Consider the following 12,848-nt stretch of genomic DNA (forward strand, 5'->3'; position numbering starts at 1 on the left):
GGGGAAAGCTGAAAATTAATTAGAAAAACGGTCAAAGTATCATGGCATCCTTTACAAAAATAAATAAAAAGGCAACAAAATATATACAAATTAGGTATGAATATGTATATGAAACTGGACTCTTCTATTTCTTCTATTTTAGCTGCAGCCATACGCTTATTGTTTCTTCCTTCAAGCCAGTTTTTACTCCCACATCCGTTTTTTTAAACGATGCTAATTCATGAACAAAGGTTTCCAACAGAGTGAGATTTTAAAGCTTCTGAATAAACCTGCATTAGAACATAAACGCTCGTGGATACAGCAGCAATCTCAGGAGAGTTTTCTTCCATCTTTTCCGTTAACAACCCTCCTCCGTACGTTGAATGCACGCTGCGTACGGCACCCCTCGACCGAGCACACCTTCCCCCCGGCGCTTTCTTCCACACCTGAGAGGCTATTGACAGAGTGTCCTGGTACCACGCGTATCACTTAACCCTGTGTCAAAACACAGGTGTAACATAAGCCCGGGGAGCAGGCGAAGGTCCTGAGCTCATAAAGGAATGTGCGAGCTGGGAATAGCACCCTGCATGTAAGGGAGGCCCCTCGCCGAGAGCGAACAGCAGAGTAGTGCGGGGAGGGCAGCTGGAAATCAGCCAGACGCCGACAGAGGAGAAGGCGCACCTTCACCTCGGGGATCCACGACGCGGCGAGACACAAACGTGACTCGGCGTTTTACAAAAGACGCCTGAGTGTGACGAGCTCTGGGGAGAGGACAGAAGAGAGAGAAGCAGCTCTTACCATGGCGTCCCGTATATCCGAAATCCCTTTATGGTGACGTCCGAGTCCTGCAGGTACACACAGTTTGTGAGCAGCGACTGGACATTGTCAAAGTCCTCTGGTTTGAGTTTGGAGACCGACGGGAATCGGTAGTAATCCTGCTTGACCAGCTCGGCCATAAAGTCCTTATCGAAGGTCAGCTCGTGGTTCCCGGCGATCACCACCTTAAACTCGTACGGGAGGCCACCTGGAAGAGACGAGCAGGGAGAAGGGGGTCAGGTCAGGTCCACGTACTGTCCACACAGAAGTCTGCATGGCTTTGGTCTTGAACTAACAATCGCTCCACCAATACGGAGCTGATGATGACATTTTTGTGCACAAGCTGAACAGATACAGAACTGAAGAAAGGACCCTGCAGCTACGTATAAAGAGTCTGACCTCCCAAAGTCACAAATGTTGGGACAGTTACAGAACATTTCTAGGAAATTTGATCTCAAATGGAGGCATCTTTACTTTGTTTATATTACGTGACATTAAAGGAGACACAACAATCAAGTCCCTCCGTTCTGAGGAAGTCTGAACTTTCAATCTAAAAAAAATGAACCACTGCAGATTGAGAGCAGCTCTTAACTTGGCAGCGGTTCAGCATTTCTGAACAAACTTCTGCAAATGTGGCAAGCTCAGATTCTGTGTTTTCTAAATATATGCATCTGTACATGTTTTACTTCCCGTTATCAACACAACAAGAAGTTCATTTAAACTGCATCATGTTTCTAAAGCCGTTGAACTCACAATAGAATAGAATAGAATAGTTCTTTATTGCTAAAAACACAGTTACAGCAGTGAAATATTGTTGTAGCAGCAATATACAAGTAAGAAAATAAAGTAAAATAACACAAAAGGAAAGACAAACAGATGTATACAGTATAAAATAGGAAGTATTGTGATTCTGTTAGACTGCGTACAGTTCTTTACAGCCACAGTTCTGCCGTGCTTCAAGGTAAAACCAGCATTGTATAAAATCATAAAGACACTGCGTGCTTTCACCGGGTCAGTCTGTTTCTACAGAAACAGCAGTTTGTCCAAACACTTTGTACGTGACGCAGAGACTCCCTCAGTAGCTGGCTGTATACCTAACCCCGAGCACGGATCAGGACCGGGAAGAAAGTCAGATAATTGGAGGGGAAAAATACCCTCAATTCAGACAGTCATAGAGGTTAGAACCACAGCTGACGGCTCAGCTTGACCCCAGCGGACCACCGTCCATCTCCGCAGATGCCAGGCAGCTGGAAAAAGCATGAACCTGAACTAAATAGAGAGGAACATCTATTACAATTCTCATCCCCTCATCTTTCAACTTCGGCTGTGCCCTTTTCGCTCTCCTCTGTCGAGGTGATTTGTCCCGGTTCCCCTTCGCCATCAAGAAACTGACTTACTACTTTATTCCAGCCGACTGAGCACTCAGCGAGCGGGTCTGGCCTTCATCAGCCTTCCATTCATTCTCTATATTTCTCTTTCTCCTCTCCTGGATCCACTTTTTTTTTAGGCTTCCTGTTGGTTTTGTTCCAGTCTTCCTTCCTCCCTGTCTGTCTTCTTCTTTTTTTGCCTGCTCTGGAGGTTCTGTGTGGACTAATCCGCGGGATAATTTATGTGCAGAGTTAACTGAACCATATCCACAAGAAGAATGGACGCTGCAGCACTCTGCACCCAGCTGCAGCACCCCGAACCCAGACAATGTCATTTATAATAGAGCTGCAACTAATTATTATTTTCATCAATAATTCATCTGACGGCTGACTTCATGAAAATGTGGGAAAACTCTGAAAAACGTCACAATCTGTGTAAGTGCTGTTGACAAAATGTTTGTCTTGTGCAACCAACAGCCTAAACGGTGCAAAAAATATGAAAATATTCACAAATGTATTTGCTGGACAAACGACTTAAATGATCAAAGGTATTAAAGGTGTTGCAGATTAATTTTCTGGTTTCTGGTAGTTTGTCTGTCTTGACTTTGGGTTTGAGTACAATCAGTACTGACTTTATGCGAATGAATTTATCCAGATTACTAAAGTTTAAACATTCTCTACACTAATGTCAGACGGTTATATTTTAGGTTCTCTGCTTTCTGTCCTTTAAACAAACTTCAGATGATCCAAGACACAGCTTCTTATCAAAGCAGCAAAGTCAATACTGTTCATATTAGAATTCATTTTTAAAATGTGCTTTTAGTTTTTAAACCTCTTCCTGAAGTAACTCCTGAGTGTTTATGTGAGATGCTGGTTTGGTCGGGCCCCTCTAACTCTGGTCTCCTAAACGTTCCCCAGAGCAGAACTAAAGACGTACAGAAATGCTTGATGCTGCCAGAGGACGTCAGAACATTTAATTCAGCAGATAGCAGCTTTTTAAGGATGTCGTTTTTAGGTAGCATCACATAATTTTCGTCTATTTGTTCGCTTTATTATGGACTAGATTTTTGTGATTTAGATTGATTTTAATCTCTTTTTTTCATCTAAAGCCCTCTGAGTTGCATTAATTGCATGAACTGTGCTGTACAAATTAAACTCTTACTATTATAGTTACTAACAGGATACAGTTAGAAAATGAACGCAGATTTACAAACTAAAAGCACTAATGTTTGGAATGATCCAAGCTAGCAAAAAAAACACTTTCATAGGACGGATGGATGGATATGTGTACTTATGGACAACCTGAAAACATAATGCCTCCAACGCTAGCTGCTGAGGATAATTAAAAATGTAGCTACGCCATCTTAAAAAAAAAAAAGACTTTGGCAGCTTTGACATAGACGTAGGTTTGCATCTGTATGTACAAAATTCAGCAGATTTTTATAAGATTCCTAGAAATATTTATTGACAAAACACTTTTGTTTCAGCTTCACCGGTGAGATAACCGCATCCAGCAACAACATGGAGTCCGACTGACAGGACGGTTTATGCCTCACCGCTGTTAGCTGACACCAATGTGTTGTGAAGCCCTTTTGTCTGTTTGTTTCTCCGTAATACTGTGGCCAGTAATGGCACCGGGTTATGATGCGAGCCAAGAGGGCAAATTGAATAAAATCCCGAATAAAGAGTCCAATATAAAGTATTTGCTGAATGAAATTGGTTTTGATGGAAAAGATGCGAGCGCGCTGCTCAATTTTTGCAGTGGCCGAGTCCACAATTGGAACTAAAACTAATCGAAAGTGAATACATGCGAATAAAAATTCAATGAAATCACTGCGGCTCAATACGGGGAGATAAAAAAAAAAAAAAGAAGAAGAAGAAGAAGCCTGAACCACATCCCACGCGCCTGAAAGAGAGTGTGTGCTCTGTAATGCTGGAAATGAAAGAATCATGGCTCCCCGGTCTATAAGTTTCATTCGTGCTGCTCTAAATTAGCTCTTGTCGCATCTCAGGATCATAAATTCCAGTCTAACCTTAAATGAGAGCGCCGTCTCTCAGTCCCCCAGCACTCTAACTGGATCACGCATCCATTTACACGCTCACACACACACACACACACACACACACACACACACACCCCAGAGCGAATCATCCTCTCCGCCGCCACCAGGCAGGGAAAAGCTGGGGAAAACATAATTACCATCAAACAACTCCATCTCCATTACTCCACTGGGAATTTCTACTGCTTTTTATTGCCACTGTGATATATCTTAGAGACTCTTGATGGAGTGATATACCTAGTTTTTTTTATTTTATTTTATTCTTTACTGACAACCAGGAGTATGAAGGAGAGTGTAAAAGAAATCAAAACAAAACTCTGAAGAACATGAATCACTGAAGTGTTTTGTCAGACATCTGGATGAGACACGTAAACATCTGCACACTCAAAAAAACAAAACACCTCAATTAGTTTTCCACGGTACATTACTAAAAATACACTCTTAAATGGTTAAATGGGAGATTAATAAAATTTATTTGACATGAAATCACGTAAATTAATAAGGTGACTATCTAAGAAAATTAAACTGTCATCTCCTCTCACGTCTCCTCGAATTAATGCTCAAAGAAATAACACATTTTCTAATTAGCGCAGAAGCAGCTAATGTACATTAGTTTTATAAAACAACTTATCAATCATCGTTAAAGTATTTGGACGATGTCGGAAACACCAGGAGGTAAAAACACGACTAACTTTCTGGTTCTGCTGTCAAACTCACGACAACAAAGGAGAAACTTTTAAAATAATCCTAAAGCTTCTCAAAATGCAAATAATTCAACGCTCATTGTTTATTAAACCCAGCGAGCCCGAGGCTGTTTCCAGGGTTATCTTACTACTAATTATGTTTAAGCTCTTATCATGGTCACTGTAAGAACGAGTCACACATCCAGATCGTCCTTCATTTGGTACGATAACACTGGCAGATTTTTATATATTAGCTTTTAATAATTCATATTGTGAAGTTGTTGTTTCTACGACTATCTTACAGTGAATGCAGAAAGTAGAGATATATTTCAGAAATGCATAAAAGGAGTTTGTCTGGATTCTGACAAAATCAGACCCATGAAATTATGAAAGTCATTTGTATTTACTACAGATGTGTCTGCAGAGGTGCATCATGAGGAAACCAGGTGAACGTCCGTCTCTCCACAAACGAGGGTCTTCAGAAGCAAGTTCATTATTTAGTGTTTATTTTTGATACAAAGTGGGATGTTTTATCAGCTCTTTGTTGGAAAAAAATGTTGAAATTTGCAGAATTTTTAAAACAGAATTTACTGAACTACACAGAAAAGTCATGTCGGGAAGTTTTAGTTGATGTGAGCTCCACCTCTACAATAAACACTTTGTCAGTTTAGACATAAAGTGCATCGGTTCGGTTTTAAGGGGTAAAAGTTGTCCACTTAACCGTTACAATTATAGCTAGTTACAGACTAATTTAGACTCATTTAGACTGAAATGAAAAGCTCCGGACAATGAGGGGAAATTTTAGTTTTGTAGCCAAGTGGTTTCTGGTTGTTTTTGCTCCTGTCACGTTTTTACCCACTGTGGGATCATTTCTCACTACAATATAAAGTCCTGCACCTCTCTTTTGTGCAGAATGTCACAGTTACAACGTCATAAATCATAAAGAATAAGAGAAAATACAGTTGATTTTCTTTGACTATTTATTTCACAAAGTTTGACCGAAGAAAGGAATCAGCATGTTCAACTTTTTTTCTCAGATACAACAGTAGAAATGGAGACTCCACATACTATAGGTTATTTAGGACTTACATATTTAATTTGTTTTTTATACTTTTCTCCCACATGCCCTGACTGTTAGTTGCAGATGAGTCGCTGATGGGTTCCTGGTAGTTTAAAAAGAAACACAAATGGCTAAGACGTAAAGAATAAGGAAGAAAATTCATAATTTTAAGCTTAGATTTGGTGAAGTTTCCTGAATAAAAAGTATTTAACAGAGGTGTAGTTCAAGGACCGTTGGAAATCTGATGATTCTCTTTGTTTGTATGTTTCTGGCTCTGATAATTGGTGTTATTTCTGTATTTTTTTTTTACAGACAACACACCTTTCAAACCTGTCGGCAGATTTTAAGGTTCAGAGGGTTACTCTTTAAAGATAATGTTTAATGTGAAGTCAGAAACCTGCTGCCAACTCGTTTCCTTCGACTCTAAGGAACATTTCAGTGTCGGGTTTCTGTGCTGGTTTAACAAACGGCTACTTTACTCCTTTGGTTTAGACTCGCTGCTCTCGTGAGCATCAAAGCTCTAACAAAGCCACTGTGCCTCCTGACCAGCACCAAGCAGCAGAGCTACAGTCAGCGACTAGCTGGTGAACACGGTGCAGCATTCAGCAGCTGAACCAGCAGACATCTCCATCAGGAGTTAATAAACACAACAAGGCTAGGAGGCTACGTTTATCTGGTGATCAGAGACTTCAACTGAATGCTAATGTTGCTCAGCGTCTGCTGGATGTTTTCACTATTGATTAATTTACCAGCTAACCTGCACTTGATTAATTGTTTAGTTTATAAAATTAACTGTAAAAATAAGTTACAAGCTGAAGTTCCCAAACGTCTCAGTTTGTCCAACCAACAGTCCAAAACCCAACCAGGACGCAGAAACTGGGAGTGTTCTGGTGTTTTGTTTTCAGCATTTTGTGATTAACTGATTGGATTTGCACAATCTTTATGCCAAATGATTTACTTATTACCGACACAACATCACACACTAAGGAGTCCTCCGGGAGCAGATTAAAGTGGGAGATCAGAGTCGGTATCATCAGAAAGGCTGGTTCAGGGAAAACTCGGCATCAATCTCCAACGATCTCCTCCAAGAGGCCAAACAGCAGTCGATGGCCCGGACAACCTGCTGTCTCCTCTAAAGCGTACGAGGAGGAACACAACAGTTTAAAAAGAAATCCACCTAAAACAGCCTCCTCAAGCTGCACAATCACTGATTTTGTTGAATTCTGGCTGAAATTGCACTTCCAATAGATTCCACTGCAGAAAATGCTTTGTGCTGTTGGACCTCCTCCCTGCATGATGCTGCTTTTGCACAGCGATTACATTTAGTTACGCAACTACTGACTTTCAGGAAGCTTCGGTTTTTGAGCCACTGCTGTGGATGGACCTGCTCCGTCTTCACGGGTGACACGAAAGGCAGCCAAAGAGGTTCAAAATCGACAGCATCCTCTTTGAAAAACGCCTCAGTCTTCAAATGTATAACTGGTTCTCATTAGCCAACCTAAACCCAGAGTTTCATAGGATGGAATTATTAGAGAAAGATCCATTGTGTATCCTCGTGTACCAAACACTTAATTCTCAACAGATTGCTGCACTTTCCATGAAAATCCAGACTGTCAACAGGAAATCAAGGCATTTTTCGGAGAACGCGTCAAGTCAAACCAGACAGCGACCATAAAAACAAGCATCACTGGTGGCAGAAAACATTTAAATGTGACGAGTACACTTCTTGCTCTTCCTGAGACGCGCCGCATGTTTAGGTTTTTGAGCGCGTCTCAGCAATCAGTCCGTACATCGCAACCTCAGTCTTTCATCCAGAAGAAAACATCAAAAACAATTATTGAACTAATGTGCCTTTAAAACGCACTTTTTTCCTTGTGATTTTCATCACGCTGCCGTCTCTTGACCTCCTCCATTTTCCCTCACTCAGACTCTCTCCGCCTGCGTCAACAAGGACACAATCCGGCCTTGGAGCGAATATCAAACCTTTCACATGCATTTGCGTTCGCTTTATTAGAAGCTATTCTGTATGTAAAGCTGCTGAGAGCCGTTTGTCCTCTAAAGAGCACAGACAAATGGTAGCAACTAAAACAGCATGATCAAAATGTTTTCATTTTCCGACTTGAAAGCTTGGAAACTTCGCCGTCTACAATAATTACTGGCTTTTACTGACAAAAAGAGGGTACGTTGTGTATAAAATGCCTGAAGCTATAGAAAGAAAAAAAACCCACAGATTTGACTAATATGAATACTTAAAGACAAGACAGAGCAGGTCTGATCGGTCTCGTCTTTAAATTTGTTTAATATCTAAACACATTAGTTTTACATTTATTACAGGTAGGTAGCTTCTGTGCATGTCAGCATACTGTAAGTGTAGTTAACCTCTGTAAGAAGCCAAAAGTGAAAACATTGTGTACCAATAAAACTCCTGACTGACTTATGAGCACTGGTGCTGGGTGAAAATTAAATGCTCTTTTAATTCTATCAATCCCAACAAGTCTCGGGACATCGTGGTTTCATTTTTCATCACTGGTCGCTCATTTTCACTGAAATCTTGAGTGTGTGGAAACAGAGCAGTCCGTCATGAGGACCAACTGTGCTGTATGACACAGTTATAAAGCCATAATAACAAATAAAACAACAAAAATCATCTTCCGCATACTGAAAAAACCTGGAGTCAACATTTATCTGAGTGAACACAGGTGTTAGCAACACTGGAGGAAAACGGCGTCTATGTACTAAAGGTATTGTTTTTACTGCTTAAATTTGTAATTTGTGTCTGTACTCGTCTCCTAAATATCCATAAGTGTTGCCTACAGCTGAGTCAGTCATGGTTTTATCGTAGCACCGAGAATCTTTTGCTTTTTCTATATTGTGGTTGGAGCAAACAGCTTGTGTTTTGGCACATCGTTAAATGAGACATGCAGAATGAAGTGACTTTAATGGAAAGTCACAGTTTTAAGAATAGATTTGGTGAAGCTTCTTGACCAAACAGCACATAACAGAGAAACAGTTCCATGTACAATATAGATAATTTACTACCTACATTTCTAATTTGTTTCCACGCTCGTCTACACAGCCTGCAGTTCAGCCCAAAGAAGTCCCTGAATGTTCGTTATGTGTTCACTGCAGGTGAGTCAGCCGAGACTTCTTGACTGAATCAAGGAGATTTTTTAGTTTTTTTACAGACTCTAGCGACTGTAAGCGATTTGTTTTTGGCATGTTGTGAAAGGAGACGTGAAGTGCTTTAAATAAAGGATTTGGTTGTTTTATCAGTGAACTGATTGGTTCAAAACAGCTGAAACGTTGAAAATCTAAACATTCTTTTGGCGTTTTCAGTATTTTGTTGTTGTAATTTTCCAAAATCCAGCCGGTGGGTTTGGAGGTTTAGAGAATTAAAGGCTTTATTTGAAGAACGTGACCTTACGCTCCAAATGTTTTCACTTTTCTTCTGAAATTAGAGCTGCATTAAAATGTTGTTTTTCAAATAAACCCCATAAACTTTTTCTCCTGTTTGTCCAACAAGTGTCTCCACCCGCCGGCCTTCGTCTGGTCTGGACGTTCAGCCTCCAGACCAACAGTCTTCAGCGGGACATTAACATGCCGGGTGCTCCCAACTACACAAAGTCATTTTCCACTTTGCTCCGCATCGATTCTCCATTATGGCCAATATCTGTGTTTTAACAATGACTGCACAAAGCACGGACGCACACACACACTGTCTGGGCTGATGGACGACCTCCTGGTGCTGCCAGGTGCTGTTTTGGGGTGACACAGTGGAAAACAGAAGAAGAAAGGAGCAGGAGAAGTCCAAGCGCCCGCATGAATGTGTGCTTGCTCTTTGTGCTGGAGTGCATTGTGTGTTTGTTGCGTCTGTGTTTCGGAGGAATTAAGGGCACAGCACCTGGCAGCACTTTAAGGAGTCAGCCGGTGAAGTGGGTGAACTGCTGTGGCTGCAAATCACGTTCACTATTCATGAAGCTCAAGAAGGTTGACAGCCTGTTTAAAACTGTGCAAATGTATCTGAGGAGAAATAAAAACCCTGCAAACATGGATCAGTTTGCAGCCGCTGCTAAACTTTCAGACACAATGCTCCCTTTCAGCCAAGAAATCTTGAATTTTCAGAGCCGTGCCTGTGATTTTATTGTGTCCAAACTTTCATACGTCACATGTTTTGTCCTTCCAATGGCAGGGATTGTGTTTTTAAGCCACTTAAACCCCTCAAAAAATCTGTTGTTGGATTTAAAAGCAACGTTATCTTTAGAAACAATCACCACTGATCAAAACCAGAAACTATAAAAACTTTTTCAAAAAATCTTCAGATTTTCAACTTTCCAACTGTCCTTGAACTAAACGTGTGACCTACTGTTCATCAGGAAACTTGAAAGCATCTAAATTAAAATTGTGATATTTAATGAAAGTGACTTAAAAACAAACCGTTTGCAGCAACAACGTTCTGTTAAAAACCAGAAATTCTGCACTTCTGGGTACAACGGTGAAGCCATGGAAATGTAGGATGATTCAAAGTTTTTTAAAAACTTTTTTGTGTAATAAATAATCAGAGAAATCCAACTTTCTTTTTGTGATCCATGGCTTGAAACGATGTTATACCTACGACGTGTCTGAGTTTTCTCTTCTTCCACAGAGGTGCAGGACTTTAGATTAAACTGTAAAATGAGTCCACAGGAGCAGGAAACACCAAGAACCAGCTTGTTGCTTAGAGGTTTAACCACTTTGGTGTTTTACTAACATCAAACCTGCAATTACAGGTCTTGAGATTAACTTTTGATGTTGGTTCACTGACTTTTTGCATTTAGGGTGCATATTTTATGTTCACTTTGGTGCCGACTAATGTATGACAGCCTTTATTGTTCACATTGGTCACTTCCTAACACACTATTTAAATTATTACAAACAGGAATCCAGGTGCAGATTAACAATTTTTCATAATTATAATCTGTGCTTCTTTGGCTTTATGCCCTGACAGAAAAACCTCTGATCCCTGCCGTGCTTTGGCTCTTTGCAACACAAGTAAACGTGATCCATAATATTTGGTCATTTTATCATGTTTCAGGATTCACTTGCGATGGTGATGCGACCGGCGTACATGCAGAGATTCATGCAGTTTAGAGGGACGGTTCGACCCAAGCTGTTCTCTGAAGCTGCGATTTACAGACGTCACTGAAACACCTCGTCTGCAGACTATAGGAAGACGCTACCGATGAAGGTAAACACTGTGAGGCGGCTGGGCATGGACAAGCCTCTCGTCGCTACTTTGCTTTCTGTAGCAACTCAAGACAGGAGTGTGAGCAAAACTTAGTTGGAAAAGATAAAATTAATCATTCTAATGTCAGATTTACTGAAACTGATGCGACCAGTTAATTCTGCCCTGTACACATTTTGTGCTGCACACTGAAGCCCTGGTGTACTTCAGGTGTAACAACCATCCACATAAGAAGGAAGAAGAGATTCAACCACTTCAGTCTGAACTGCAAAACAATAAACCAAAACACTGATGTGACTACAGCCCTGGTTGTTCTAAGGGGAGTTTTCAAATTCATCTGCATTAGTGAGATTCAGTTCATAGCTAGCAAAGCGGCACAAGATCAAGAGGCTGTGAACTTGACAGGACGGCGCCCGATGAGTGCAGTGGAAGCTGTTTTCATCAAAACTCTTGTCGAAAATATGGCTGTTTGAACATAGCGAGCATGCAGAGAGTTGTAGAAGTGGATTATGCTGCCGGAGTTGGTTTGAGAAGTTTCTAAAAACTGGATTTTTTTTTTCTTTTCCCTTCGCCGTGAAAACTGGGTCAGTGTTGGAATCCAGTGGAAGTGCTGCGAATCCAGACTGACTGCAGCCGCTGTCGTCTTCGGAGAGGCACAACTTTGACAGCCACCTTTCAACTCTGCAGGGGGCAAGTGTTTGATACTCAAAACATAGATTTGGAGGAGAGTACCACTTGATGGGGTTTATTTTTTTCTCCCATTCTGAAACAAAAAAACAAGTCATGGCGGCTTCTTTTTACACTCGTGACTTTGACTGTTCTGTCCAACAAAGTGAGCTTTATGTTATCATGGCTGAATACTAGAAAAGGAATATTTCCATTCTAGCAAACAAAGCAAGCGATCAGTCTTGAACTAAACAAGAATTTTGCCACCACCAATCCTAGATCTTGATATTTTCCAGTTTCGGTGCAGATTGGTGCAGAAAAAATGCAGCAAAAGCAAATCTTCTATCATGTGATGGCCTGTTTTTGCAGCCCACCTGTATTCACTACTACTGGCCCAGTGAGGGGCGTTACGTCGAGCTTGTTAACATCATGCACATCAGTTTTGTGCAGGCAGAGGCAGAGCTTTGACAGCCACCTCCCAACTCTGCAGGGAGCAAGTGTTTGACACCCCAAACATAGAGTCTGAGAGGAGCCACTTGATGGGGTTTGTATTTTTTTTTCTCTACTCTGAAACAATGACAGTAAGTCATGGTGGCTTCTTTTCACACTCATGACATGATTGTTGCATGTTTTTTTTTTTACTGCTTAATCAAAGAAACTGAGCTTTGTTTTCATGATAGCTGAATGGGAAAATGAACATTTCCATTCTTGTAAAAAATGTAGTACTGAACTGAGCATGGATTCTGCCACCGTGAAGCCCAGATCTCCCATGTTTTACATCTACTTTTCTGTGCAGACTGGTGCAGAAATGTGCAGCAAAAGTGAGTTTTCCATGAGGTGATGGATTGTTTTTGCAGTCCATGTTTATTCACTGCTGCGCGAGACGTTACGTAGCGCTTGTGAACATCGTGCACACCGGTTTTGTGCAGGGAGGGCGTTTGTGTGACTGATTTCAGAACTGTACTTCTTTCAGTAATTTCCTCCAGCGTGTCTCCG

General features: G+C 41.0%; 1 protein-coding gene across 1 annotated transcript in view; it reads right to left on the minus strand.

The window, feature by feature from the left end:
- Positions 1-546: 546 nt before the first annotated feature.
- The window catches only part of LOC103366992 (metallophosphoesterase MPPED2-like), a 38,744-nt gene continuing 26,442 nt past the window's right edge, over positions 547-12,848 (minus strand). Inside the window, exon 4 of the mRNA XM_008294871.1 lies at positions 547-1,003. Within this exon, the coding sequence (XP_008293093.1) occupies positions 774-1,003 (230 nt within the window). The 3' untranslated portion in view covers positions 547-773. The remainder of the gene's footprint in view (positions 1,004-12,848) is intronic.

Source organism: Stegastes partitus, unplaced genomic scaffold (genome assembly GCF_000690725.1).
Source record: "Stegastes partitus isolate 25-593 unplaced genomic scaffold, Stegastes_partitus-1.0.2 Scaffold1003, whole genome shotgun sequence".
Taxonomy (NCBI): Eukaryota; Metazoa; Chordata; class Actinopteri; family Pomacentridae; genus Stegastes; species Stegastes partitus.